The 26,213-nt window shown below is 67.2% G+C and overlaps 4 protein-coding genes across 15 annotated transcripts; 3 read left to right on the top strand and 1 right to left on the bottom strand.

Moving 5' to 3' along the window:
• Nucleotides 1-738: 738 nt before the first annotated feature.
• On the top strand, nt 739-15,030 carry WDR90 (WD repeat domain 90). 9 transcript variants are annotated; one of them, XM_010819153.4, is made up of 43 exons: nt 739-772; nt 967-1,058; nt 1,183-1,359; nt 1,445-1,553; nt 1,752-1,913; nt 2,173-2,287; nt 2,363-2,430; nt 2,773-2,876; nt 2,958-3,176; nt 3,327-3,389; nt 3,626-3,694; nt 4,315-4,425; nt 4,493-4,638; nt 4,707-4,764; nt 5,156-5,274; nt 5,356-5,499; nt 5,586-5,716; nt 5,786-5,902; nt 6,189-6,424; nt 6,601-6,740; nt 6,846-6,976; nt 7,318-7,448; nt 7,721-7,882; nt 8,072-8,200; nt 8,309-8,439; nt 8,532-8,572; nt 8,747-8,875; nt 9,000-9,167; nt 9,463-9,560; nt 10,056-10,158; nt 10,342-10,463; nt 10,571-10,730; nt 10,824-11,014; nt 11,094-11,262; nt 11,392-11,503; nt 11,648-11,819; nt 13,033-13,155; nt 13,335-13,509; nt 13,623-13,753; nt 13,859-14,002; nt 14,069-14,188; nt 14,299-14,383; nt 14,643-15,030. In XM_010819153.4, the coding sequence occupies exons 1-43, from the start codon at nt 763-765 to the stop codon at nt 14,798-14,800; spliced, it is 5,475 nt and encodes a 1,824-aa protein (XP_010817455.1). In that variant the 5' UTR covers nt 739-762; the 3' UTR covers nt 14,801-15,030. The 9 variants fall into 9 exon arrangements, with proteins under 9 accessions (XP_010817455.1, XP_010817453.1, XP_010817454.1 ...); XM_010819151.4 differs by having other exon boundaries at nt 13,859-14,188; XM_010819152.4 differs by having other exon boundaries at nt 6,846-6,943; nt 13,859-14,188.
• A 175-nt stretch (nt 15,031-15,205) lies between these two features.
• On the top strand, nt 15,206-20,502 carry RHOT2 (ras homolog family member T2). Of its 3 annotated transcripts, none has more exons than XM_024984674.2 (19): nt 15,206-15,334; nt 15,438-15,496; nt 15,587-15,668; nt 15,751-15,794; nt 16,624-16,677; nt 17,110-17,162; nt 17,238-17,346; nt 17,430-17,531; nt 17,603-17,701; nt 17,827-17,935; nt 18,027-18,147; nt 18,336-18,420; nt 18,494-18,636; nt 18,719-18,819; nt 18,904-19,034; nt 19,123-19,197; nt 19,305-19,427; nt 19,518-19,717; nt 19,949-20,502. In XM_024984674.2, exons 1-19 carry the CDS (start codon nt 15,298-15,300, stop codon nt 20,073-20,075), a joined length of 1,854 nt encoding a protein of 617 aa, XP_024840442.1. In that variant the 5' UTR covers nt 15,206-15,297; the 3' UTR covers nt 20,076-20,502.
• A 982-nt stretch (nt 20,503-21,484) lies between these two features.
• Nucleotides 21,485-24,525, top strand: RHBDL1 (rhomboid like 1). Of its 2 annotated transcripts, XM_024985394.2 has the most exons (8): nt 21,521-22,023; nt 22,470-22,631; nt 22,855-23,079; nt 23,160-23,308; nt 23,434-23,546; nt 23,618-23,718; nt 23,800-23,860; nt 23,931-24,525. In XM_024985394.2, exons 1-8 carry the CDS (start codon nt 21,739-21,741, stop codon nt 24,200-24,202), a joined length of 1,368 nt encoding a protein of 455 aa, XP_024841162.1. In that variant the 5' UTR covers nt 21,521-21,738; the 3' UTR covers nt 24,203-24,525. The 2 variants fall into 2 exon arrangements, with proteins under 2 accessions (XP_024841163.1, XP_024841162.1); XM_024985395.2 differs by lacking the exon at nt 23,618-23,718 and having other exon boundaries at nt 21,485-22,023.
• Nucleotides 24,526-24,702: 177 nt separating this feature from the next.
• LOC516108 (CG2446-like) lies at nt 24,703-26,097 on the bottom strand. The gene is given in 5 exon segments (NM_001194953.1): nt 24,703-24,997; nt 25,098-25,250; nt 25,423-25,582; nt 25,715-25,808; nt 25,881-26,097. Coding segments are annotated over 5 exon segments (699 nt in total). The 5' UTR covers nt 26,009-26,097; the 3' UTR covers nt 24,703-24,833.
• Between the last annotated feature and the right edge of the window lie 116 nt (nt 26,098-26,213).

Genomic DNA, 26,213 nt, shown 5'->3' on the forward strand with positions numbered 1-26,213 from the left:
CTGCCTAGCTGCCTTCCTGTGTCCTGGGCCAGGTCATTTTGCGTAGAAGTCTGTAAATGCCAGCCGATCCCACTGACACCCACGCCCCCTTCCTCTCCCTGTAATCATTGTCAGGTGTCGAAACCTGCTCTCAAGACCCAGAGATGTTACTTAACTGACCCTGAGATGGGGTCTCAGCCACGCAGAATTGGGGTCAGGTTTCAGGATGCCTGCTGTCGTATCTGAACCCCCCAGGTCTGGCGGGGAGCCTTCAGGGTCCTGTGAGGCCTGCAGCTAACATAAGAGCCTCCAGAGGGCTGGGCAGCAGCAGGGGAGGGGAGGACCACCCACGCCAAGTGCGGTCAGGATTTCTGGGCTGCGTCTCACTCCCATCGTGAACACGGGCCTCAAGATCAGGAACCTTCCGGATCAGACCCCACAGCTGGGGTGCCGGCGGTGCTAGAGCAAGCCCACGGGGTCCCGGCTTGGGGATGGCCGCAGAGGCCCCGGGGGCGGAGGCTCCTGTCCCGTGGCAAGACAGCAGTAAAGAGGAAGTGGCCGGACAGCAACTCGGGGCTACCGGAAGAAAGGCAGCGGGGGAAACTGGGGTCTATCCCCGCGCCAGGCCCCGCCCCGTGCCGCAGTCACGTGTCAGGCGCGGTGACGTACCTGCGGCCGTGCGGCGTCAGTGGCGCCGTTGCCGGGCTTCTGTTGCTAGGCACGCGCTGCGTGCCCTGCGTGCGGTGCGCGTCGGCAGAGGCGGGAAGCGCGAGCTGCGGCGCCATGGCGAGAGGTAGCGGCGCGCGGACCGGGGCTGGGTTTTGGGGTCCAAGGGCCCGCGCCGCCGCGCACGGGTTGGTGCTGAGACTCGCTCGCAGCTCAGTCTGCGTGCAGCGCTGGCCGTCACCGCTGGGGAGAGCGCAGGCCCTGCCGGGCCCTCCCTGGACCTGCGGTGGGCCTGGCACCTCACGTCCCCTTGTCCCCCAGTGTGGCAGCAGCCGTTCCTCAACGTCTTCAGACACTTCAAGGTGGACGAGTGGAAGCGCTCCACTAAGGAGGGCGACGTGGCCGCCGTGACGGTGAGTGGCCGGGGCGCCCGGCGGCGGTAGCGGCGGCATCTTTTCTCTTCTCTATGGACGCTTGTTTGCAGCCCTCCCGGCCTCCCCGGGCTTCAGGACGTCTGTAAGACGTCTTTCTCTCCAGGACAAGACCCTCAAGTGCACCGTGTACCGCGTGCGGGGCTCTGTCTCTGCGAGCAACTACATCCAGCTCCCCAAAACCAGCACCCAGTCCCTGGGGCTGACTGGACGGTATCTGTACGTGCTCTTTCGGCCATTGCCCACCAAGCATTTCGTCATTCACCTGGATGTGTCCACTGAGGTGCTGAGCTGGGAGAGGGGGGCCGCCCGGGGCCCTGCACTCCTGCGGCAGCCTGGACCCCTCATATCCATGCTGTGTCCCACAGGACAGCCAGGTCATCCGAGTGTCCTTCTCCAACCTCTTCAAGGAGTTCAAGTCCACAGCTACGTGGCTTCAGTTCCCCTTCATTTGTGAGGCTGGGACACCCAGGGAAGGTACCGTGCAGATGAGGCATGAATGGGACACAGGGATGGTCTGGGAGAGGCGTCCAGTCAGAAGGCTCAGGGGGAGGTCTGGGTGGGGGCCACGTGGTTGTGGCCGCGAGACTGGGAACAGGCCGAGGACACAGTGCTGTGGCTTGGTTGGTGAGAGGGTAGGTGCTGACTTTGGCACGAGTCCTGCATACCTGCCAGGTGTGGCCTCCCCTGGTGCCCGCTGGACCTGCCTGCAGCTTGACCTGCACGACATCCTGCTGGTCTATCTGCACCGATGCTACAGTCACCTGAAGGGCGTCAGGCTGTGTGCCAGCATGCTGGTCCGGAACCTCTACACCAGTGACCTGTGCTTCAATCCTGGTGAGGACCCCAGCTGTGTTAGCCTGCAGCCCACCTGCGTTTGCTCCCTGTATGCTGCCCTCCGCTCCGTCCCTGGCACTCAGTGGAAATGCCCATGCTGTGCCAGCTTTGAGCCTCCCAGCTCCCAAGGCAGCCATCAGAGGGAGTGGTGGCTGGGCTGGTGGCCAGGCGGGACCCTGATGGCCCCTGGTTGAGACCCCTGGGCTGGGAGAGGGACCTGGACGGTTCCCTGGACCTGGACCAACTCTGCTCTTTGCAGCCGTCACTGTTGCTGAAGCCCGGCGTGCAAAACTGCCTGTCACCCCCATACCTCGAGAAATGGCTTTCCCAGTGCCAAAGGGGGAGAGCTGGCACGACCGCTATGTCCATATCCGGTGAGTGCTCTGCCATCCCAGGCACAGGTTGGGCAGGGCCATCCCGGAAGCTGACTCTCCCTCTACCCCACCAAGGTTTCCGAGTGGCAGCTCGCATGTGCCCTCCAAGCTGGTACAGAAGAGCGGTTTCCCTCCTGAGGCAGGTGGGCCTGTGGGGCAGCGCTGACCGGGGTTCAGGTCTGCAGGGCCCACGGCGCTCGGCAGGAGAGGGGTCCTGATGCTGCATCTGGGGACCCCAGCAGTGTGGTGCCTGTAAGGGCGCAGGGAGGTGGCCTTGAGGCTCTGGAGCAGCGGGAGGCTGTGACTTGAGTGCTTGGGGCCTCAAACTTTGCTGCTGGGATGGGTGTTGGGGCCCCTGCTAGGTGGGCTGCCGCTGTCGGCGTGGCCCCTCTCCTGCAGAGGGGGCAAGGCCAGGCCCCCTGCCGCCCCTGCCCAGTGCCTTGTGCCTGTCTGCACTCTGCTCAGTCGGTTCTTCTCCGCTGCAGTCTTAGTGGGGCACGTGCCGCGGCTGCTCCCTTCCCCAGTGGCCTGCAGCAAGCCTGCGCGGGACAGCAGGGCCCTCATGGTCCAGAAGCATGACCCCGAAGCCGTGAGTGCCCGGCGCCCTTGGAGGTGGGGCTGTGGGTGCTGGTCTAAGGTGTGGTGCTCATGGGCACTTGTCCTCCTGCAGTCCCGCTGGGCCCCCTCCATGCCCAGGCCCCTTCCGGAGGTCAGCATGTCCTGTGAGCGCTCAGAGGTCTCCCGTGTGGCTGGCCCTGGTGGCTGTACCCAGGAGCCCTCAGCCTGGGCGGAGGCCACTGACGAGCATGCAGCTGGTGACGGCCTTCACGTGTCGGCCGGTCAGCCGACGGTGGAGCCCGCGGCCCCAGAGGATGCAGCTCCGCATGAGGTGAGGGCCTTTCCCGAGGAAGGTGGGGCTGGACTGCACCCCCGAGGGGGTTGCATGTGGATGAGTAGTGGATGGAGGGCTGTCGGGCTACTGCCTGCGGGGAATAGGCAAGGGGCGGGTGGTCCCCTCTGATGGTCCCTTCCCATCCAGTCTCCTGGCAGGAAGCAGAGCTTACCGGAGGCAGCTTTGGGCAAGAAGCGTTTTCAACAAAGAGTAAGAGAGCTGGTGCCCTGCCCCCAGCCCCAGTGGTCTGTGGGGGGTCCACAGGACTGGGGCACCTGGAGGATCCAGCATTGTGACTGCAGTCCTGGCTTCCTGCCGCAGAGTGGCTGGCCGGAGCTCAGGACTGGATGGCTTTCTTGAGAGGCCGGAACTGGCTCTGGGCGGGGTAGCCCTGCTGCGACAGGGACCTTGCCACCTGGATCTCACTGTGCGTCTACCTGTTTCAGAGCTTCCTCCCAGATCCGATCCTGAGGCTCAAGGGGGTCATCGGCTTTGGGGGTCACAGCACCAAATGGGTGAGGGATCCTGTGCTCTTGTTGGGTCTTACAAGCATCAGCTACACCGAGCAGACGGCGGGCAGATGCTGCACTTCCCTGCCTTGGCTGTGGGTCTCTGAGCTCCCCTAGGCACCGGGTCCCCGCACTGCTGTGGTCACCCAGCCCCGCCCGCGTCCGCACATGCCTGGTGCGTCCTTGGTACTGTGATGTCCAGACACAGGCGGCCCTTTTTGTTGTGAGCACCAGCCGGGGTGGTGCCAGTCCAGATGCTCGAGCTTTGAGAGATCTGAGACCCTTGTTCATCCTTTAAGTCTTGGATGCGTGTCATCCAGCCAAGGGGGGCTTGGTGTGGGCAAGACAGGGTCCCTGTGGAGGCAGCCGTGGGAGAGGTGGCTGTGTGCTCACCAGGCTGTCCTGGATGTGGGCTCTGAGTCTTTGTGGGCTCTCAGCCTTTTGTTAGTTTAACCCTATAGTTCCCTGCTTAGCGGGAGCCCTGCCATGCCCACACACAACCAGGCTTTCTGTCCTTTGGGCTTATGCAACGCAGTGACTCCTGTGCTTGTGCTTCGGGGGGCTCACGTGTGGCGGGGAGTGAAGCTGACTAGCCTGTGACCTCAGCCTCTGGCCCCTGCTCGCAGGCCCTGTGGACCCCGGATGGGGCTGCTGTTGTGTACCCTTGCCACGCAGTTGTTGTCGTCCTGCACGTCGAAACCCGGGAGCAGCGTCTCTTCCTTGGCCACACAGACAAGGTGGGCACCCCTGGCCCGGGGCAGCCTGGTCTGCTGGCCTGTACCCTTCCTAACTCCCTGCCCCCAGGTCTCTGCTCTGGCACTGGATGGGAGCGGTTCGCTGCTGGCCTCGGCCCAGGCCCGGCCCCACAGCATGCTGCGTCTCTGGGACTTCCAGACGGGGAGCTGCCTGGCCCTGTTCCGGAGCCCGGTCCACACCATCTGCTCCCTCAGGTGGGTGAAGGGCCTCCGGGGGGGTGGGGGCCAGCCCCTGTGACGCTTACTGTCGCCTCTGTCCACAGCTTCTCCAACAGCGGGGAGCTGCTCTGCGGCGTTGGCAAGGACCGCCATGGGCGGACGGTAACTGGGCCGGCGGGGAGGTGGGGTAGCCGTCCAAGGGTACAGGCAGGCAGCAGGGACCCCCGTTGGCCTCCCCCAGCCTGGCCGGGCACCCCCAAGTCACACGCTCCACAGGGCACCTGTTTCGCCTTTGTGGGCGGAGCTGCCTTTCAAGTGACTGGCCTTGCTCTCTTTGCTGGCGAGTCCTGCAGGCCTGAGATGGATGTTTTTTCACGCCAGTGTCTGTGAAGCTGGGTGTTCCCTCGGGGCCTCCCCTCCACTTACGGTTGCGTCTTCTGCTCCTCTCTGCAGACACGTCTGTGGACGCCCTGGGTGGGCACGTGCAGGTTTCTCTGACTTCTTTTGGAGATGCCGGGTGGGTGGGCGGGCACTCAGTGCAGGCTTGTTGCAGACGGTGCTGGTGTGGGGCGTGGCCCAGCTGGGGCGAGGCGGAGAGGCCATCATCCTTGCGCAGGCGCACAGCGACGCCGATGTCCAGGTGTTCCGGGTGGCCTTCTTCGACGAAGCCAGGTGACTGCCTGCCCTCTCTGGGTGCTGGGGCCGCTGAATTGTGAGCCCGCCCCTCGCCCCACTCACCTCCCACCCTCGCAGGATGGCATCGTGTGGGCGGGGCAATGTGCGGCTGTGGCGGCTCCGAGGTGGGGTGCTGCGCTCCTGCGCTGTGGACCTGGGGGAGCACCACGCTCTGGAGTTCACCGACCTGGCCTTTGGGCCAGCCCAGGATGGCCACACGCTGTGAGTACCCCCCTCCCCGCCCCCTTCCCTGAAGGCCCGTCGCCCCGCCCCCGCCGCCACAGCCCTCACCTGCCGCTCCCTGGCAGCTACGTGTGCAGCCGCAGCGGCCACATCCTGGAAATTGACCACCAGCGCATGGCCGTGCGGCATGCTCGCCGCCTCCTGCCCTTGCAGACGCCCCGTGACCCCCTCGCACAGAAGCAGACCTTCAGTTCGGGTAGGTGGGCCTTGCTGTGCAGGGGGAGGGGCCCTGCTGCTGGGGGCTGACCCGGCTCCCCCCACCCAGGCCCCGGCATCGCCATCAGCAGCCTCGGCGTCTCCCGGTCCGCGTGCGCCGTGGGCTCCGAGGATGGCTACCTGCGCCTCTGGCCGCTGGACTTCTCCTCCGTCCTCCTGGAGGCAGGTGGGGCCTGCACACCACCTCGCCCCCGGGGTGGCACAGGAGGGCCGTGTCCCCAGGCTGGACAGCGTGGGGCTCCACGGGGCTGTGTCCTGAATTTGGGAGTGGGTAGTCACGGGGGCGGTGCTGGTCCTAGCTCACAGGGAGACGGGGCTCCAGGCTGCAGGAAAACACACTTCTCGCTGTCTTGGACAAGGGGCTAGGGGTTGGTTCAGCCTGCACGGGTGGGCCCTGGTGGGGGACCCGCCCCACTGCAGGCCCAGGCGGTCACCAAGCCCCCTGCCTGCAGAGCACGAGGGGCCAGTCACCTCTGTCTGCGTCAGCCCCGGCGGCCTGCGTGTGCTGTCCACCACGTCCTCGGGTCACCTGGGCTTCCTGGATGTCCCGTCCCAGGAGTATCACATGCTGGTGCGCTCCCACACCGCCCCAGTGCTGGCCCTTGCCATCGAGCGCAGCCGGGGACAGCTGGCCACTGTGTCCCAGGACCGCACTGTGCGCGTCTGGGACTTGGCGACCCTGCAGCAGGTGAGGTGTGGCCAGAGGGGCGCCGGCTGGGAGGGCGGTCTGGAAGCCGCAGGCCATACTGAGGCCCGGCGGGCGGGCCCTGGGTTCTGCCCGGGTTTGGGGCCCGAGGTTCAAGCCCTCTGGGGAGACTGGCTCTCGGGGCCCCGCCGTCTGCCCTGACGTGCCCCTCCCCACAGCTGTATGACTTCATGTCGCCCGCGGAGGCCCCGCGTGCTGTTGCCTTCCACCCCACGCAGCCGACCTTCTTCTGCGGCTTCAGCAGCGGGGCCGTCCGCTCCTTCAGCCTGGAGTCCGCCGAGGCCCTGGTGGAGCACAGGTGGGTGCCCAGGCGGGCCTGCCCCACAGATGCCCGCGGTGGACGCCGCCCTCTGCTGCCCCTGGACACCTTGTGGGCGTCCCCACACCTTTCCGTGTGGCGCAGGTGTCACCGAGGAGCCATCACCAGCCTGGCCGCCAGCCCTGACGGTCGCTTCCTGTTCAGCGCCTGCTCCCGGGGCGCCCTGGCCCAGTACCACAGCGGTGCGCCCCGGTGCCGCGTCCTGCGAGTAGCGGGTCAGGCCCCCATGCCCAGCCCCGCTTGGACCTCCCAGTACCTCCCTGACCACGGCACTGTGTTCCATAGCCTCACTCATAGACCCCCGGGGCAGGTGTGATCTTAGGACTGCCCGGCACTCCCCAAGTGGGAGATCAGAGTGCGCCCGCCCTGCGCCAGGAGGGGGTGATCGCCTGCAGCCCGAGCACCAGAGGGCAGGGCCAGGCCCCCATGGACACTGTGTCTCTGGCCAGCCAGGCAGTCTCTGGGTGGTCACTGGGAGAGCCCCGGCGCTCGGGCAGTGCATGTTGCCGTGGGGTCTGCCCTGCCCGGCTGACTGCCCGCCCCTTTGTGCTGGCAGCTAACGTGGTGTGCCAGGAGGCCTGCCCAAGCTCCAGCATCATGGTGGTCAGCAGGGACAGCCGCCTGCTGGCTTTCGTGGGTCCCTCCAAGTACACGGTGAGCGTCGTGGACACAGCCTCGCTGGATGAGGTGAGTCAGCCGGAGCCTTGCACGTGAGTGCTGAGGGTGCACAGACCCCATGGGCACCCCTGACCCTGGTGGCTGGGTTGTTCCTGTGGGCGGGAGGCCACACTCGTTGCAGAGAGGACCCAGGCCCTGGGCCCCTTAGGGGCATAGAGGACCCATGAGCTGTGGGTGGCTGGGCAGGGTAGAGTGCCTGAGGCTGCCCATGACCTGGGCCTCTGCTTGGGGGCCCCAGCTCCGCCTGGAGTTCGTGGGGGCAATACTTGCTTCTCCCACAGCTTCTGAAGGTTGACGTCAGTGCCCTGGACCTGGCTGGCAGCTGCCTGGACTCGGCTGTGGCCCTCTGCTTCGGCCCCTCACCCCCCAGCCACCTGCTGGTGTCCATGTCCTCCAACATGATCACCGTGCTGGACGCCAGGTCAGGCCGCGTGGTGCGGCAGGTGAGCCCAGGCCATGGCTGGCGACCTGGCCCCTCTCCTCCCGGCCCCGGCCTTGCTGCTCCCGGCGCCCGGGCGGGGCGGCCCTGGGCTGCCTGCTGCTCCCCGGTGGCTGCGCGCTGGGGAGGGCTCCCCCGGCCGGCGGTCCTGGGTGCGCCCACCTTGCCTCGCAGCAAGTGCACTCTCCTGCAGCTGTCCTGTGGCCACCCCGCGGCCTGTGCCTCCCTGTCCCTCAGCGCGGATGGCCGCTTTCTGCTCACAGCCGCCGAGCGGGCTGTCAGGCTGTGGGACTACGCAACGCAGGCTGGCCTCAGCTGCCAGGTGTGTGTCCCAGGCGGGTGGGCAGGAGGGTGGAGGACGGCCCTGGGTGCCCCGGGCTGACAGTGCGCAAGGGCCGTGCCTCAGGTCTGGGCGACACTGCCACCCCAGGTGTACATTGGCCACTCGGAGCCGGTGCAGGCCGTGGCCTTCACCCCTGACCAGCAGCAGCTCCTCAGCGTGGGAGACGCCATCTTCCTCTGGGACATTCTGGTTCCCCGTGAGGGCTGGTCCCCAGGCAGGTAGGTGTCTGCCTTCACTTGAACCTGCCAGGCCTCTCTGGGCACCCGCCACCCCCAGCACACGCTGACAGCCTCTCCTGTCGCCTCTGCAGTGTCCAGGGTGCTCCCAGGCCCCCCCTGACCTGCGAAGCAGGTGAGTGGCCCCACCACGCTGGCAGGCCCTGTGGTGACCCCTGGTGTGGGAGGCACACGCTAATGCTGGCTGGGGCCCCAGGCCAGAGCTGGTTGGGAGAGGGAGGCTGGCATGCCTCCTGCTCTGTGCCCCCACTCCTCGTCTCTGAGCACAGCCTGGCTCCTCCATCCACAGGCCCGGGTGCAGGAGAGCTGGAGGGCGTGGCGTCCGGGGCCAGAGCACCCCCCCGGCAGGTGTCCGTGTCACCCCCGGCACTCCCGCCCGAGCCGGGCCTCTGTGCTGAGCCCCCTGAGGGCTTTGACGGTGAGGGTGGGGGTTCTGGGAGGGGGAGGCTCCCCCCTACGTGCTCTGCTGCTCCTGGCCTGGGGGCGGGCTGGGGGCTCAGAGCGCCTGCTCCCCACCCCTGCCGTCTCCCCAACCTCCCCAGGTGCCCTCTTCCCGTCAGACGAGAGCCATGGCCCCGAGGATCTCCATCAGGCTTCAGGCCCGTCCGTGCTGGTGCAGAAGGAGGCTGGCCGGGCTGACGATGGGGCCTGTGGGGTGACAGGAGGCCCCTGGGACCTTGGCAGGCGTCCCCACCCCTGTGGCTGGCCCCGTAAGCAGGGGCAGGGCAGCAGCGTGGGATGGGGTCCCTCGTAACTGGGCTCGGGCCCAGGTGCCTGTACCTTGTGGGCTCTAGGTGGTCTAAGGACAAAGCCAGCTGCCCCGGCAGACAAGGGGGGGTCACCTGCAGGGCAGATACCCTGAGGCCCCGGTCAAGCCAGGCGGGCAGGGCAGTGTGGCCCGCCAGTGCCCTCTGATTCCAAGCATCTGACCAGCCAGGGCAGGGCGACAGCGGGGAGGTCGCTGTGTGGTCCCAGAGGTCCACAGCCTCTCACCCTGCCCGACAGGCGCCTGCAGCACAGTGGGAGCCAGGGCCCGGACCCTCGCTCGCCCGGACTCCTACAGGCACTTCACTGCGCGCTACAAGGCCTCCTCACTGGCCCAGGTGGGCGGGGCGGGGGTCCTCCTGGTCCTGGCCACTGACGGATGCTGTGGAGGCCGAGCTCAGGCAATGCAGCCTGTGGTGTCCGAGGGGCTCCCCCATTGTCAGCAGTGGTTCCTGGCGTGTCCCTGGGGCATTTCCCTGGGCTAGAGGCTGCTGGTCACCCTCCATCTCAAGCCCGGTCCGTGTCCCCAGCGGGCTGGTGAAGGCTTGCTTCCGTGCCAGTGGGACCGGGAGTGTCCTGTGTGCGCGCCCCTCCCCGCCCCCCCCCCCCTCCCCCGACCAAGGCCTCCTCCAGGCTCCTCCCTGCCCTGCCCAGGTCTCCCCGCACCCCAGGCTTTTCCCAGGAGCCCCTGCCTGGCCTCCCTTCTCTCCCGTCCTCCCAAACTCCTGCCCTCTGCCGCCTCACCCCTGGAGCCACACCTGCGGGCTCCATCCAGGCCTGGCCTGAGGGCAGAGTCTAAGGTGGGGACCCACGTCCTGGTCGCTTCCCCACAGGGCCTCTCCCTGCCACCTGCTGGTGACGAGTGGTTGCGTCTGAAGGCCGTCGTGGGCTACAACGGGAACGGGCGCACCAACCTGGTCTGGAGCCCAGACACGGGTGTGGCCACGGCCCAGGGGCTGCGGGGGGCCTGTCCTGATGCTCCTCTGGGCCCCCTGCCCCCCCCCCCCCGCCTTTCTCCGTGGGTGGCGGGGGGGGGGGCGCGGGTGTGAGCCCCTGTGGCTGGGCCTGCAGGGAAGCGTGCCATGGTGTGCTGACCCACCGGGCTCTGTCTGCCCACAGGCTTCTTCGCCTACACGTGCGGCTGCCTGGTGGTGGTGGAGGATCTGCACTCAGGCGCCCAGCAGCACTGGCTCGGCCACCCAGAGGAGATCTCCACGCTGGCCCTCAGCCACGACGCCCAGGTGCCCGCCCTGTGGCCCCCTGTACAGGCCTGGAGCTGAGGTGCCCCTGCAACCCGAGCGGGCCCGTGGACTGCACCCTCCGTGCTGACCGTGCTCCTCACCGCCAGGTCCTGGTCTCAGCCTCCAGCGGAAGCGGCACTGCCTCCCGATGCCAGATCCGTCTCTGGGACGTGCCCCGGGGCTCCTGCCGGCAGCTCCTCTCTCACCACGACTCTGCAGTCCAGGCGCTGGCTTTCTCACCAGACGACAGGCTCCTTGTCACACTGGGTCAGTGGACGGGGGTGGAGGATGGTGGTCTCTGAGCCCCTGCCAGTCCTGGGACCCCTGGGCTGCTGACACGGGCCCTTTGCGTCTCCCCAGGGGACTGTGGCGACGGCACCCTGGCCCTGTGGAGCACGGCCACCTGTGAGCTCCTGTCCTCCACGCGCCTCCCAGAGCCGGTGCACAGCATGGCCTTCAGCCCTTGGCACGCCAGCGAGCTGGCCTGCGTGGGCCGGGGTGTCCTCACCCTGCAGCTGCTGTGGGGGCAGGCGGGTGACGTCAGCCTCCAGGTGCCGGGGCTGGGAGGTGGCCTTGGAGGACGGGGTGGGGCGCCCCGGGCGTGGCTGACCCCTGCTGTTCTCCCACCAGGCCAACCGGGAGCCAGTCCCCGAGGAGGCGGGGGGCTGCGAGCTGAGCTCGCTCTGCTACGGGGCCCCGCCCTTGCTGTACTGCGGCTCCAGCGAGGGCCAGGTGTCCGTGTGGGACACACGTGCCGGCCGCTGCTTCCTGGCCTGGGAGGCGGACGATGGCGAGATCGGTGGGTATTTGACGAGCCCACGGCCCTTGGGGCACCGTTCCCCTGGGAGTCACAGTGCCGGGGCGGTGCGATGCCCTCTGGAGCCCCAGGCCTCTGGGGACGCGGCTCACGCCAGCTCCCATTCCCCAGGAGTGCTGCTGTGCTCAGGGACCTGGCTGGTCAGCGGCAGCAACACACGGCGGCTGCGCCTGTGGGCTGTGGGGGCCGTGTCGGAGCTGTGGCGCAGGGGCTCGGGGGCCAGGTGAGCGTGCGTGCTGTGTCCGGAGCTAGCGCTCCAGCCGGCTGGACCCGCCCCCCAGGGGTGTGCTCGGGCAAGTCAGGGCCATGGGCTTATCCACCTGGCGCCCTGGCCTCCCGCCGCTGCCCTGTGATCCCTACTCTCCAGGTCCAGTTCCGTGTTTCTGGAGCGTGAGCTGACCCTCGACGGGGCCGTCGTGAGTGCGGTCTTCCACGACAGCATGGACATGGGCGTGGTGGGCACCACAGCGGGCACGCTCTGGTACGTCAGCTGGGCCGAGGGCACCAGCACTCGCCTCATCAGTGGCCATCGGAGCAAGGTGAGTGCCGGGCCACTGCTCACACAGGTGGGAAGCCTCCTCGCTCCTTCCCCCTTGCCCGTGGGTGCGGTGTCCGCTAGGCGTCCCCGCAGCAGCCCCAGGCCCCATGGCCTTCGTGACCCTGCTTGTCCCACCCCTTTTCTTGTAGATTACTTGGAGAAAGCTGGTCGTCCTTGCTGGGATCCCCCACCAGCGGGGCTGGGTGTGCCCCTCTAGGATCCCCTGGGTCTGGAGGCCGGGCCGGGGTCTAGGCAGGGCCAGCCAGTCGGCGTTGACTCCCTGGGGAGCACTGTGTCTCTCCAGCAGTGCCCGTGTCTGGTGGCGGTGGCAGTGGCCTTGTTGGTACCGAGTCCCCCAGAGCTGGTGCTGACTTTGGTCCCGCCTCCCGAGGGGCACACGTGCTCCAGGCCCTCCCTCTGTGGCTCTGCCTGACCCCGGCCTGCCTGCCCCAGTTCTGTGCCCCTCCAATGGGAACTGGGCTTAGAGGTCCCGGTTTGAGGGCCAGAGGGCCCAGCACTTCTCACCCAGGCAGGGCTCGATTTTTAGCTTTTTATTCCAATTCAAGACTTGGCTTTTGTCCACACATCATTGGTGCATGGTCTTCATCTCACTTTTCTTATACCAGAGACCCTGATTCTGCGTAATCTTTCTTTCCACACACCTGACGATCTCAAGCCACCCCCTACTGCGCACCGCCCCCCCCCCCCCCTTGAGGCCTGGTTAACAGCACATCCTTTAGTTCAGTCTGTGGTCCCCAGGAGTCCTGTGTTCTGGGTTTTGTCAGAACAGTTCTTTTTGTCACGTCCCAGCAAGTGGACGGTAAAGTTCAACTGACTGGTGGGCTTCACATTTCACCCAGGCTTCATGGGGGAACTCGGGAGAGGGTCTTCACCCAGGCCTCATGGGGGACCTTCCTTGGGAGGGAGCCTTACTTCACCCAGGCCTCGTGGGGGGACCTCGGGAGGGGCCTTCACCCAGGCCTCGTGGGGGACCTCGGGAGGGGCCTTCACCCAGGCCTCGTGGGGGACCTGGGGAGGGGCCTTCACCCAGGCCTCGTGGGGGACCTCTGGAGGTTGGGACAGTGAGTTTGTGTCACGTGGCAGGGCTGGGGCCTGGCAGACTCCAGGGGGAGGCGGATGCTCTCCAGAGCCACATGGCTAGGCTGTGTTCCTCCTTGGCCGTGGGCCTCAGGCAGGCTGGTGGCTCCTCACAGGTGAACGACGTGGCCTTCAGCCCCAACGAGTCCCACTGCGCCACGTGCAGTGATGACGGGAGCGTGAGGGTGTGGTGCGTGGCTAGCACGGAGCTGCTGATCCAGTTCCAGGTGCTCAGCCAGGTACTCAGCGGGGCTGGGGGCACGCCCGGGGCTGGGGGTATATCCGGGTCGAGCCCGGGCCAGGTCCCCGCTGGCCTGGCCTCTTGCAGGCCCCACGGCCTTCCTCCGGCCTTGGTGTCTGGCTGGGCCCGGGCCCCGCCCCTCCGGGGGTCCTGACGATTTCCGCTGGTGGTCCCCAGAGCTGCCTCTGCCTGGCTTGGAGCCCCCCGTCGTGCGGACGCCCAGAAGAGGAGCACGTGGCAGCGGGCTACAGCGACGGGACTCTGCGGGTCTTCAGCATCGCGCGCTCGGCCGTAGAGCTCAAGATGTGCCCGCACGCGGCTGCACTCAGGGCCCTTGCCTTCTCCGCTGACGGTGAGGCTGGGCTCCCGGGGGCGGCATGGCTCTGTGGCTCTGCCTGGCCCAGGTCGCGCCTTTGGGCTGAAGGCTGGGCGCACAAGTGACAGCAGGGGGTCTGCCTGGCCCAGGTCAGACCATCATCTCTGGAGACAAGGACGGGCTCGTGGCCGTGAGCCGCCTGCGCACAGGGATGACCTTCCGGGTGCTGAGTGACCATCGCGGCGCCCCCATCTGCACTCTCCAGAGCACGAGGAAGGAGGTGACATGGTTGGTCCTTCCTGGGCGGGGCTCGCACAGGCTGGGGTGCTGGCAGGACAGGGTGGGAGAACAGGGCAGGCAGCACCACCAGCCCTTGTTCCCCCAGTGTGGAGACTTCGGGGCAGAGGGCACGGACCTGTGGCTGGCCGCCAGCGGGGACCAGCGAGTCAGCGTGTGGGCCTCTGACTGGCTGCGGGACCACTGTGAGCTCGTGGATTGGTTGAGCTTCCCAGCACCCGGCCTCACAGAGGTAAGAGTCCCGGCGGCCCCGTGGGCGCAGTGCCCCCGGCTCCCACCCTGCACTGTGCCCCCACAGGTTCCCGGCTGCTTGCCACCCTCGCTCGCCGCCTTCTGCCCCTGGGACCCGGCGGTGCTGGTGTGTGCAGGCCTCGGCGTGTACCCTGAGGTGGTCTTCTACAGCCTCCGCCAGAAGCAGGCACGTGTACCTCGCTGTGGTCCTGGGAGCCTGAGGGACCCAGGGCTGGGGAGGGACAGGTCTCAGGGCCAGGGGCCCCTCCCCCAGAGCCTCATGCTTGCTGCCCGCAGGTGGTGGAGAAGATCCCGCTGCCTTTCTTTGCTGTGTCCATGAGTCTGTGCCCTGGGGCCCACCTTGTGGCCATTGGCTTCTCTGGTGAGTGCTGGTGACTCGAGTCGGGCCGGCTGGGCACTGCTGTGTTCCCTCACAGAGCCATACTCTTCACCATTGGGCCCCGGGTTTCTTGTCCCTGAAAGTGGACTGAGGATACCACTTCTGGGGCTCACAGACAGGGTCTGTGAGGGGGTGGGGCGCCAGGTTCCCCAGCGAGGCACCAGCTCCATCTGGAGAGAGGGCCAGGGGGCAGCAGGCCCCCCGCCCCCGCCCTGGCCCAGCCCCTGCTGTCTGCCTGCAGAGCGCATGGTACGGCTGCTGGACTGCGCATCGGGGGCCGTACAGGACTTCGCGGGCCATGACGACTCTGTGCAGCTGTGCAGGTTCGCCCCGTCAGCCCAGCTGCTCTTCACGGCGGCCCACAGCGAGATCTTGGTGTGGGAAGTCACAGGCCGCTGAGCCCTGCCACTCAGCTGGGCCCCTGGCCTGGGCAGAGGCTTGACTGAGAAGCTGGGTCCGCCCCGGGCCTTGTGCTGGTTCCGTCGGCCCGGTGGGCTCTCCGCACCGGCACCTTGGGAGCATGTGTGAAGCATCAGGACCTTGAACGTGTGTGAAGTACTCGGAGCTCTTCTCCCTTGGGGTTTTGTTTTTGCCTTGTACAGTTGAAATAAATGTGCGTGTAGCGGTGAGACATCGTCTCCTTGTCACTGCAGACTACTGCCAAAGCTCAGCTTACCCCCAGCCCCAGTCCTGCTCTGGGCCAGGACCGCACGCGCCCGCGGTGCTCGGCGCGCCCACACGGGGGCGCCGCCGCGCTCCGCCGCCGCTCTGGCCCGCCGGCCTCAGTGCGGCTGCGCGGGCGGGGCCGGAAGTGCGAGCTCCGCGAGCGCGGGGCCGGGTCTGGGTCGCGGTCGCGGGCGGGCGGGTGTTCCCGGGCTGCAGCTCCCGGTGCCACCATGAAGCGGGACGTGCGCATCCTGCTGCTGGGCGAGGGTAGGCGCTTGGGTCCGGGGCGGGCGGGGGTCCCAGGGCCGGGCCGGGGCGGGGCGGAGCGGCGCGACCTCGGCCGCCGCGCTGACCGCGCTGCCCCGCGCAGCCCAGGTGGGGAAGACGTCGCTAATACTGTCGCTGGTGGGCGAGGAGTTCCCGGAGGAGGTAAGGCTGAGCGTCCCGCGCCCCTGCGTCCCCACGACCCCTGCGCCCCCCGCGCCCCCGCCCGGCTCCCTCACGGCCGCGTCTGCCCAGGTCCCCGCCCGGGCGGAGGAGATCACGATTCCCGCGGATGTCACCCCGGAGAAGGTGCCCACCCACATCGTGGATTACTCAGGTAGCGCGGCCGCCCGCCCGCCCGCCGCTCCGCCCGGGAGCCGGCGTCTCTGGCAGATCTGCAGCGGGGTCTCTTGTTTCAGAAACGGAGCAGACGGTGGAGGAGCTCCAGGGTGAGATTGACAAGGTACAGGGTGTCCTGGGGGGCTGCTGGGCGCAGGGTCAGGGCTCATGGCCTGTGGGCGGGGCCGCCGCGGGCCGGATCCGCTTCATCCTCCCAGGGAGCGGATTAAGGAGCCACAGCCTTGCTAATTCTGTCCCGAGCTCTTCGGGCGGGGGCGGGGCTCCACCTCTCCTGCCCACCGAGCTGGTCAGCCCTCCAGCCCTCCCCGCCTGGTCTTCCCTCTTCTGCTGGACCCTGGGGAGCAGCCTCCAAGTTCTTGAAAGTGATCCGTTTGACAGCTGTGTGCCCACACCCCCAGTCCTGACCCTTTAGTCCAGCACACCGTCCTGGATCTCCTAGTTGCATTGGGCATCGTGACCAGGGCTGAGGGCTCTCTGCCTTCCTGTTTTCGGGAGGACCTGGGCCTGGACCAAGCTTCGGGTGCCGCCCCTGCAGCCTCCGCTGTGTCCTGGGGCGCGGCCGGGTAGGGTCCAGGCCACAGCCACTGTTTTACCATCACCCCCGTTGTGCTGTCGCTGTCTATCTGCTGTTGTCGGTAGGGGCCAGGGAGCGAAGAGCTGAGGCTGGGGTTGGGGTGCCAAATGTCAGGGTGGCTGTGTCTTGAGTCCTCACGGGACTTGCTGGCCAGAGCTGAGTACTAGGGCCTGGCTTCTGCAGCAGAAGAGGGCAGCGAAGGGCAGGCCTGAGGTGTGGGTGGCCAACGGCCAGCAACTCAGCCTGGGAGCAGCTGGAGCAGTGGGCTTCCCTGATCTCTGAGCCCTGTCCTGTCTCGCCTACGAGCAGAGCAGGAAGCTTCAGGTCCCGCTGTGCGACCTCTGCCCTCCCTCAACAGGCGGACGTGGTGTGTGTGGTGTATGATGTGTCTGAAGAGGCCACCGTCGAGAAGGTGAGCGTTCCAGGTTCTCGTCACTGGTGCTCAGCCTGGTCACCTACCCGTTCGCACACACCCCAGGCTGGCCCAGGTTCAGGGCAACTTGCATCCGCAGCCTACCCCGTGTCTCATGAGGGCTTTGGGGAGTCTCGTGGGGCCCCTGGCACCCAGCTTCCCTGGAATTCCCTGGAACGTGTCTGAGCAGAGATGGTGGATGGCCTTACATTTGAGTCTCTTTAGGCCCTGGGGAAGGGCTGCTGACGTCAGGCCCTTTGTGGGTGTTTGGGAACCGCCTGCTGGTTGCTCTCCCACGCTGGCCTTGTTGCCAGTGGCTGTGACTTCGCTCCTCAGTGGGCCTGTCTTGAGCCAAGTGAGAGTTCCACCTGGGAGCTGTGGGCTGGGTGGGCTGGGTAGGCCCCAGCCCTCACGAGCAGCTCTTACTTTCAGATCCGAACCAAATGGATCCCGCTGGTGAACGGGGATACCAAGAGGGGACCCAGGTAGGAGGCAGGGCTCAGGGAGGAGGCTGGGCCCTGCCGGCTCCCTGATCCCTGGTGACATGGGCCTCTCCCCAGGGTTCCCATCATCCTGGTGGGCAACAAGTCGGACCTGAGGCCAGGGGGCTCCATGGAGGCCGTGCTGCCCATCATGAGCCAGTTCCCTGAGATTGAGACCTGCGTGGAGGTGAGCGGACCAGGGCCACGGGGCTGCAGAGGCGAGGGTGTGCACTTTCGTGTCTCACCCGAGTCTGCTCCCACACGTCCCAGTGCTCGGCCAAGAACCTGAAGAACATCTCAGAGCTGTTTTACTACGCTCAGAAGGCCGTGCTGCACCCCACAGCCCCCCTCTACGACCCCGAGGCCAAGCAGGTGGGCAGTGGGTGCCGGCGGTAGGGGGAGCAGGAGGGAGCGGCGGGGGTGCTGAGCCGCTGTCTCCACAGCTGAGGCCCGCGTGCGCCCAGGCGCTCACCCGCATCTTCAGGCTCTCAGACCAGGACATGGACCAGGCACTCAGTGACCAGGAGCTCAACGCCTTCCAGGTGCGGCCCCGCCTGTCTCCCGGCCCCTCCCATGCCCCCTGGCAGCAGCGGACCCCCACTCCTGGGCCACCCTTGAGACAGAGGGAGAGGATACCTGACCAACAACCGCTTTCTCTTGGAGACAGACGTCCTGCTTTGGGCACCCGCTGGCCCCTCAGGCCCTGGAGGACGTGAAGATGGTGGTGAGCAAGAACGTGGTGGGAGGTGTACGGGACGACCAGCTAACCCTGGACGGTGAGGCCTGACGCCCTTCCTGCCCGGGGGTTGGGGGTGGGCAAAGCCAGGCTGTGTCCAGTGCCACTCCATCCTCTGCACCCCTGAGCAGGCTTCCTTTTCTTGAACACGCTCTTCATCCAGCGAGGCCGCCATGAGACCACGTGGACCATCCTGAGGCGCTTTGGCTATGGAGACTCACTGGAGTTGACAGCTGATTACCTCTGCCCACCGTGAGTGGCATTCAGGCTCAGGGCTCACCTCCGCTCTGTGTCGGATTGGGCATGGGGCTCCTGGACCCTGCGTTGGGGGCTCTTGGCATATCTTTGGGTTGGGGGGTTGGCTGCGTGGCTGGCCTGTGTTGGGAAGAAGTGCCCTGCAGTGCTCGGGAGCTGAGCACAGCCCCACCCGGCGCCCACAGGCTCCGTGTGCCCCCTGGCTGCAGCGCCGAGCTCAACCACCGAGGTTACCAGTTTGTGCAGAGGATGTTTGAGAAGCACGACCAGGTGAGGGCGCTGGGCCCCGGCTGCACCCCCGTGGCCTCCTGAGCTCCTGTCACCGCCGCCCCTCTGCCCGCAGGACCGGGACGGTGCCCTGTCCCCAGCGGAGCTGCAGAGCCTCTTCAGCGTGTTTCCCGCTGCTCCCTGGGGCCCCCACCTCCCCAGCACGGTCCGCACCAAGGCCGGGAGGCTGCCCCTGCACGGGTACCTCTGCCAGTGGACGTAAGTGTAGCCCTCGCCCGCCCAGACAGGCCCACGCCCTCTGCCCCGCAGCAACGCCACATGCCCCTTCTCCCGTCCCCAGCCTGGTGACCTACTTGGATGTCCGGCGCTCTCTTGAGCACCTAGGCTATCTGGGCTACCCCACGCTCTGCGAGCAGGACTCCCAGGCCCACGCCATCACAGGTGGGTGCCCGCTTCACCCCAGCCCCTGGCCAGCACTTCCTTGGCAGCCCCCACCTCCTGCTCATCCTCTCTTCCTGCCCACAGTCACCCGGGAGAAGAGACTGGACCAGGAGAAGGGACAGACGCAGAGAAACGTTCTCCTATGCAAGGTGGTGGGGGCCCGCGGTGTGGGCAAGTCATCCTTCCTGCGGGCCTTCCTTGGCCACAGCCTGGGGGTGAGCATCCACGAGGCTGTGAGGGGACCTGGGGGCTGGGCTTCTGGGGAGCAGCCGAGCCGTAAGCTGCAGGGGCCTTCCTCCTCAGCACCAGGATGCCGGGGAGCCCTCCGTCTATGCCATCGACACAGTGCAAGTCAACGGGCAGGAGAAATACCTAATCGTGAGTGCCGGGGGTCCCCAGGGTGGCCTGGCACATGCACGCGGGGGGCGCTGCCCAGCGTAGCCCAGGGACCCAGCCCTGTGCCCCTCTGTGGCCATCCCATTTAGCTATGCGAGGTGGCTGCGGACAGCCTGCTGACCGCCTCGGCGGACGCCTCCTGTGACGTGGCCTGCTTGATGTTTGACGGCAGTGACCTCAGGTCCTTTGCGCTGTGTGCCAGCGTCTATAAGGCAAGGTCCCGCCCGCCCTGGGGGCCTGTGGGGTAGCAGGGCGTGAGCAGGCACCCCCGGCGTGCTCACATGGCCCCCGCCCTGCAGCAGCACTACATGGATGGGCAGACCCCCTGCCTCTTCGTCTGCTCCAAGGCTGACCTGCCCGGAGGCGTCCCGCTGCCCGGCCTGTCGCCTGCTGAGTTCTGCCGCCGGCACCGGCTGCCCACCCCAACCCTGTTCTCCTGTGCCGGTCCAGTCGAGCCCTGCATGGGCATCTTCACCCGGCTGGCCACCATGGCCACCTTCCCGTGGGTACCAGCACGCAGCCCCCGTGTGGGAGATGCACCCTGTCCCAGGAGGGCGGCGTGGCTGTGGTGTTGGGACTGCAGTGGGGCAGGGCGGGCCCTAGGGACCGGGCCTCATAGGCTCCCCCTGCTCTGGGCGGTCTGTCGAGTGGGCACGGGCAGGGAGCAGCTGCGGGGGCTCTGTGGTCCCTGGGAGACGGGGGTACAGCAGCAAGGGTCTCCTCTCTCCTGCAGACACCTTGTCCACGGGCAGCTGCAGGCCACCTCCTTCTGGCTCCGGGTGGCTCTGGGGGCCATGGGGGCTGCCGTCGCTGCCATCCTCAGCTTCTCCCTCTACAGGGTCCTGGTGAAGAGCCGATGAGGCCCCGGGCCCCGTGGTCTATCTCAGGGTGCTGGGGGGGCAGGGCTCCCCCCGGTCTCCGCTTTCCCCCTGAGGACAGTCCCCCACTGCTCTGCCCCTGCCCTGCCCACAGGTAGGCCTGGCTCCCAGCTGCTGCAGGTGCTGGGTGTGGCCTGCCTCTGGGCATCTGGTGTTGGAGGGACCGGGGGTGTTTGAGCAAGTCAGTACCCCCAGACCCGAATTCTCAGGGCTCCATCCCTTCTTCCTGGTCCTCGGTGTATGGCCAGTGGGTGTGAAGGGGGTACGAAGGCAGGAACTTGGGGCTAAAGGCAGGGGGTGGGAGGAAGAAACGGCTGGACCAGCATGTTCCCCCATCCCAATTTGAAGACCAGTCCAGGGCAGACGTGAGATTGGGTTTCCTGATTAAACGTCATTTGTGTCTTTTCCATATTGAGTCTTGCTTACTGAAAACGACTTCTTGAATTAACTAAAGTGCGTCCTCGTGGGTGTGGGCTGGGAACATTCCTCCTAAGCTCACACCTCCCCTCTGGGCCTGGGTGACCATCCTGAGGCCTCGGGTCCAGGTCAGGACCAGTTCAGCCCTGATGCAGCCTCAGAGCCTTGAGGACTATTGAGTCCATGCTGGCTGAGGGTGAGAGGCTGGGGTGCCTAATACTGGAGGTCCCCCTGATACGACCCCCTCCCCACTGCCAGGAGTACCCACTCTCCAATCTCAGCCTCTGGCTATCAGCTTGGCTACAGTGTGTTGAGGCTCTGGGGTGTGCGGCGGCCCTGCTCTAGGGGAGCTGTCTTATTTCTCACTTATTCCTCCCGCCCCTCCTGAGCCTCTGCCCTTCCCGCTGGGCAGAGGACAGCCTGCGGACAAGCGGGCAGAGAGCCTTCCTGGGGCTGAGGTGGGGGCCTGGCTCAGCATTCAGGCCTCACTCCGGCCTGCGTCCTGGGCTCCTGCCCCCTCCAGCCTGCACTTGGTCTTTCTGTGCAAGGTAGGCCCTGGGCCCAGGCCCTCGGGTCCTGACAAGCTGTTTCTAGGGGGTGGGGAGCTGCCCACCCAGCAGGGATGCTCAGGCCTAGCCCAGGAGGGGCTGGGGGTCAGACCTGGACGTTGTCTGACCATCCCGCTGGCCCCCAGTTCCACACCCGAGGCTCCTGGTACAGTCCTCCCTGGTGCCAGGCCTGGCAGGATGCTCTTTGCTGCTGGGTCCATCACAAGGCCCAGCTGCACGGGGGTGAGGGTGGCCCTGCAGTGCATGTCCCGAGTGCCGCCTTCCTTACTGGAGCTGACCGCCTGCCCTCCCTGGGGGCCAGGTCCCCTTCCCATCCCACCCCAGCTGTGGCCACAGGCGGGGTCAGGAGCCTCCAGCCCAAGGTGTGTTGGTCCCTGCCTGCCGAGCAGGGCCAGCTGCAGGCACTCCCTGCCCCCTGCTAGTTGTCTGTCGGCTGGGCGGTGACGCCAGTCTGTCAGGATGGGCAAGTTGCCTACAGGGAGGTACCTTCTGGGAGCCCCCGCCTAGAGAGTTCCAGCAGTGGGCAGTTCCCTGAAGCCTTCCTTGAGGAGGTGGCGTTGGCGCTGAGACCCCGCCTGGGAAAACGGGTCGTGCGCGGGAGGGGCTTGGGTACTGCGCCTGACTCAGTTTCACGGCTGCCGCCCCACGGGACTAGCGGGATGGGAACCGGGAGCCGCGCACCGTTCTTGCCCGGGCACGTCCTCGTGCGGGGCGCGCGCGTGTCCCGACCGCGCGTGGCTGGGCGGGCGGTGGCGGCGGCGTGTGCGGCGGGGGCGGGCGGCTCCGTGACGCGGCGCCGAGCGGAGCGGGCGGAGCCGGAGGGCCGGGGCGGAGCGGAGTCGTCCGCAGAGCAGCCCCTCCCGGCCGCGGCCGCCGACCCCGGCCCCGGCCCCCGGCCCGGCTCTATGGACAGGAGCTCGCTGCTGCAGCTTATCCAGGAGCAGGTGCGTGCAGAGGTGGCGGGCGACGGCACCGCCCCCGCCGCGGCCCTTCGCCCTTGGGTGGGCCGGGGGAACGGACTTCTCAGAGACCCTCAGCCCAACCTCTCCCTGCACGACCTTAGCCTCCTGCCCAAGACCCAGGAAAGGGCGAGCCAGAGCAGGGCGCTTGCAGCGTGGCAGCAGGCGGGTGCTTGCCCTCAGACCTTGGCCCTACCCTTCCAGGATAGGTAGAGCTGAAATGAGGTGGGGAGACCCCTAGAGAACTAGCGGAGCTTCAGGCCAGGGACCTAGGCACTGGTGCCTGCAGCTCCTGCGACCACGTGGGCACAGGGGCCTGGACCTGGAGTGTTCAGAGGCTGCCTCTCCAGGCTGACCTGCCCAGCCCTGTGGTCTGGGGGCCGGGCCCATGCTCAAGCCTTGGCCGCCCCCCCGCCCCCCTACAACCACAGCAGCTGGACCCTGAGAATACAGGCTTCATCGGTGCGGACACCTTCACTGGCCTGGTGCACCGCCATGAACTGCCCCTGGACCCAGCCAAGCTGGACATGCTGGTGGCGCTGGCCCAGAGCAACGAGCGGGGCCAGGTCTGCTACCAGGAGCTGGCGGACCTGGTCAGTGTGCTGCGGGCGGGCAGCGGGGTGGGGCTCAACCTGGCGCGTGCAGCCCCGGGGCTGGAGTGGGATGGGCAGGTGGCCCCTCCTCCCTGCCCTGCCCACCGGGGTGTCTGTGGACATGGGGCAGAGCCTGGGACCCGGTGAGGAGCTGGGTGGACCGCTCAGGAGGGGCGGCCCTGGGGGGGAGTGTGGTGGTCTATGCCTGGGCCCCGCCCCCTAGATCAGCAGCAAGCGCTCAAGCAGCTTCAAGCGGGCCATCGCCAACGGACAGCGGGCACTGCCTCGGGACGGGCTGCTGGATGAGCCGGGCCTGGGTGTTTACAAGCGGTTCGTGCGCTACGTGGCCTACGAGATCCTGCCCCGAGAGGTGGACCGCCACTGGTATTTCTACCGGCACCGCAGCTGCCCGCCCCCTGTGTTTATGGCCTCGGTCACCCTCGCCCAGGTGGGCCTGCCTGTCCAGCCAGCTCCCCAGGAGCCTCCCGCGCCCTTGGTCCTGCCTGGCCCCAGCACTTGTCCCCCCAGATCATCGTGTTCCTGTGCTACGGGGCCCGGCTCAACAAGTGGGTGCTGCAGACCTACCACCCCGAGTATATGAAGAGCCCCCTCGTGTACCACCCCGGCCACCGCGCTCGGGCCTGGCGCTTCCTCACCTACATGTTCATGCATGTCGGGTGAGGACCCCGCCCTCCCAGACTGGGTCTGGAGAGCTCAGCCCCTTGAGGTGGGGGTAGGGGGCTGGCAGCCCCACTGTGGACCCCACCCTTCCCTTTACACCCGTTTGCCCCCCCATGGCCAGGCTGGAGCAGCTGGGGTTCAATGCCCTTCTGCAGCTGATGATCGGGGTGCCGCTGGAGATGGTGCATGGCCTGCTCCGCATCAGCCTGCTCTACCTGGCGGGTGTGCTGGCAGGTGAGGCAGCTGCCTGCGCTGGGGCCGCCCCGGCCAGCCTCGCCCTCACAGCTGTCCCCTTGCTCACACAGGCTCCCTGACCGTCTCCATTACTGACATGCGGGCCCCTGTGGTGGGGGGTTCCGGCGGGGTCTATGCCCTGTGTTCTGCACACCTGGCCAATGTCGTCATGGTAACGGGGCAGCCCCTGGGGTGGGGTGCGGGGAGGGGCCCACAAGACCTATCTCACCACCTATTCTTTGCACCCCATCAGAACTGGGCTGGGATGAGGTGTCCCTACAAGCTCCTGAGGATGGTGCTGGCCCTGGTGTGCAGTAAGTAGGGAGCCAGGGCGGGGGTCTCAGCCCCTGGCCAGGGGGCCTCACCTGCCGCCTCCCCCTGCAGTGAGCTCCGAGGTGGGCCGGGCCGTGTGGCTGCGCTTCTCCCCGCCACTGCCTGCCTCAGGCCCACAGCCCAGCTTCATGGCGCACCTGGCGGGCGCGGTGGTGGGCGTCAGCATGGGCCTGACCATCCTGCGCAGCTATGAAGAGCGCCTGAGGGACCAGTGCGGCTGGTGGGTGGTGCTGCTTGCCTATGGCACCTTCCTGCTGTTCGCCATCTTCTGGAACATCTTTGCCTACGACCTGTTGGGTGCCCATATCCCCCCACCACCCTGACAGGGTCCCCAGGGCTACAGGGGCCAGGGTGCAGGACCCCAGGGCCAGCCACTGGGAGGGCCTGCATGTCCACCCTCAGTGAATGTAGTCTTGAGGCTGCTCCTTCCCGGTGTGGGCTGGTGGCCCCTGTGGCCCACTGAGTCCAGGCCGAGCCTTACACCAGCCCTGGCCACCCCCTCCCAGGCTGGAGGGACAGGTCTGCTGGCCTGGGGCGGGTGGTGGAGGTCCCCAAGGGTGGCCCCAGAAGAGACCCTGCCCCCACCTCTTCCCTGAGACTTGCAGTCTGAGCCTTTTTGAAGAATAAATAAATATTTTACACAGCATCAGCTGGCTGTACTGGGGCCCTGGGCTGGGCTCGTCTCCCCCCTAACTCTGAGCAACTGTGAGACCCCTTCCCTCCACAAGAATGGCTGAGGGCACCCCCGCCTTGCTTCTCTGTACCCAGCATGAGCTGTGTCTGTGGGAGCCGGGAGCCCTGGGGAGGGGCTGTGGGCCTCACATTCAGGTGTCAGTTCAGCAGGCATTTATTGAGCTTCAACAGCAACCAGCTTCCTGGTCGGCCAGCCTCCTGTCCAGAGACATACGGCCTGAGATCACAGGGCAGGTGAACAGGCTCTGGGCCGCAGCCAAGTCACTCAGCCTGGGTCCTGCGCTTCTTGGCTGGCCTGGTGTCCTCAGCGGGGACCGGGCTGGGACTCAGGTTGGGCAGCAGGTCCGGGCACATCTTCCGCCCTACAGCCCAGGTCCACAGGGCCGTCTCCACATGGTGCGGGGTCCACAGCCCAGACGCACTGCCTAGAGAAGGGCAGAGGGAGTCTGGGGCTCAGAGATACCGATCTTCCTACTGTCAGAGAGAGCTCTCCGTGACCACCCTGGCCGCCCGTGGTCTCCGCACCTTGGCTCAAGGCTGTTGCACGCTCCTGCACCCGGCTCAAGTAGAGCAGGTAGTGCTTGACGGTGTACTGCAGGGCGGGCAGGCCGGGCACTGCGGCCACTGCCTCCTCAGACATGAAGGCTGCCACCTCAGGAGCTCCAGCAGCCAGTACCGCTGTGGGCAGTGAATGGACAGCACTCAGCCCCGCCTGGGCCTGGGGCTGCTGTCCCCAGCAACTCTCCTGTATCATGTATCTGGCCATCGGACCATTTCATGGATAAGGACACTAACAGGCCAGGTTCCGCCCGCGACCCTGCCCGGGGGCGGTTCAGCTTTCCCGACTAACCCGAGGCGGTAGCCGGGCCCACGCCACGGAGGGCGCACAGAGCCATGACCGCTGCGTACATGTCTGGCAGAAGGCGGAAGGCGGCGGCCGAATGCTGCACCACCAGCTCCGGAGAGTTGGCGGCCACGAGTTGCTGCAGGCGCGGTCGGAAGCGGCCCCTCTGTGGCCAGGTCGAGTCGGGTGTCACGAGTGGTGGCCCTCGTCAGGAGCCCCCTCAAGACTGCCACGAGGGTGCGCCCCCAGAGAAACCCCGCCCACGTGGCTGTGCCGCGCCCCACGTGGGAAGCCTTACCGCTAGTTTCCACGCCAGCAGCCGCTCCAGCTCGTCTCGTGTCACGTGCTTCTCCGCGCGGGCCCCGATGGCCGCGGGCAGCTCCTCTCGGTACCTGGGGGAAGGCGGCGCTACGGAATCTGGGCCACGGGGCTCGGCCCGCCCGCCCCTGCCCCCTCCGCCCTACCACTGGTCCAGCGCTTCCAGCCGCCCCTGGGGACCCGCGCGCGCCCCCAGCACCGCCCCGCGGCACTCCAAGACCGCGGCCCAGCGGCTCGGGTCCTCACAGCTCCAGAGCCCGCCGGCCGCGGCCATCTCCACGCGCCGGGCGGGGCCTCGGAGCACTGCCGCGGCGAGCGTCTGGCCGTGTGACCCGGCGCTTCGCAAGCCTCGACGTCGCGTCGCGTTGCCAGAGAGTCACGCTCCCCGCCGGCCCCGCCCCCGCAGCGCGCCGAGGGCACGCGCGGCCCCGCCCACCCGCGCGGCGGTCCGCTCCGCTGGCCCCGCCTACCTGCAGACC

This window comes from Bos taurus, chromosome 25 (genome assembly GCF_002263795.3).
Source record: "Bos taurus isolate L1 Dominette 01449 registration number 42190680 breed Hereford chromosome 25, ARS-UCD2.0, whole genome shotgun sequence".
Taxonomy (NCBI): Eukaryota; Metazoa; Chordata; class Mammalia; order Artiodactyla; family Bovidae; genus Bos; species Bos taurus.

Bases quoted from the DNA above. Each gene is read 5' to 3' on its own strand.
- RHBDL1 (XM_024985394.2), top strand. From the start codon at position 21,739: ATGGGAACCGGGAGCCGCGCACCGTTCTTGCCCGGGCACGTCCTCGTG. The intron at 23,080-23,159 runs GTGGGCCTGCCT...TTGTCCCCCCAG, and splicing joins CCTCGGTCACCCTCGCCCAG to ATCATCGTGTTCCTGTGCTA. The intron at 23,861-23,930 runs GTAAGTAGGGAG...CTCCCCCTGCAG, and splicing joins GGTGCTGGCCCTGGTGTGCA to TGAGCTCCGAGGTGGGCCGG.
- RHOT2 (XM_024984674.2), top strand. From the start codon at position 15,298: ATGAAGCGGGACGTGCGCATCCTGCTGCTGGGCGAGG. The intron at 15,795-16,623 runs GTACAGGGTGTC...CTCCCTCAACAG, and splicing joins TCCAGGGTGAGATTGACAAG to GCGGACGTGGTGTGTGTGGT. The intron at 17,347-17,429 runs GTGAGCGGACCA...CACACGTCCCAG, and splicing joins AGATTGAGACCTGCGTGGAG to TGCTCGGCCAAGAACCTGAA.
- WDR90 (XM_010819151.4), top strand. The intron at 4,639-4,706 runs GTGGGTGAAGGG...CTCTGTCCACAG, and splicing joins CACACCATCTGCTCCCTCAG to CTTCTCCAACAGCGGGGAGC. The intron at 13,754-13,858 runs GTGACATGGTTG...TTGTTCCCCCAG, and splicing joins TCCAGAGCACGAGGAAGGAG to TGTGGAGACTTCGGGGCAGA.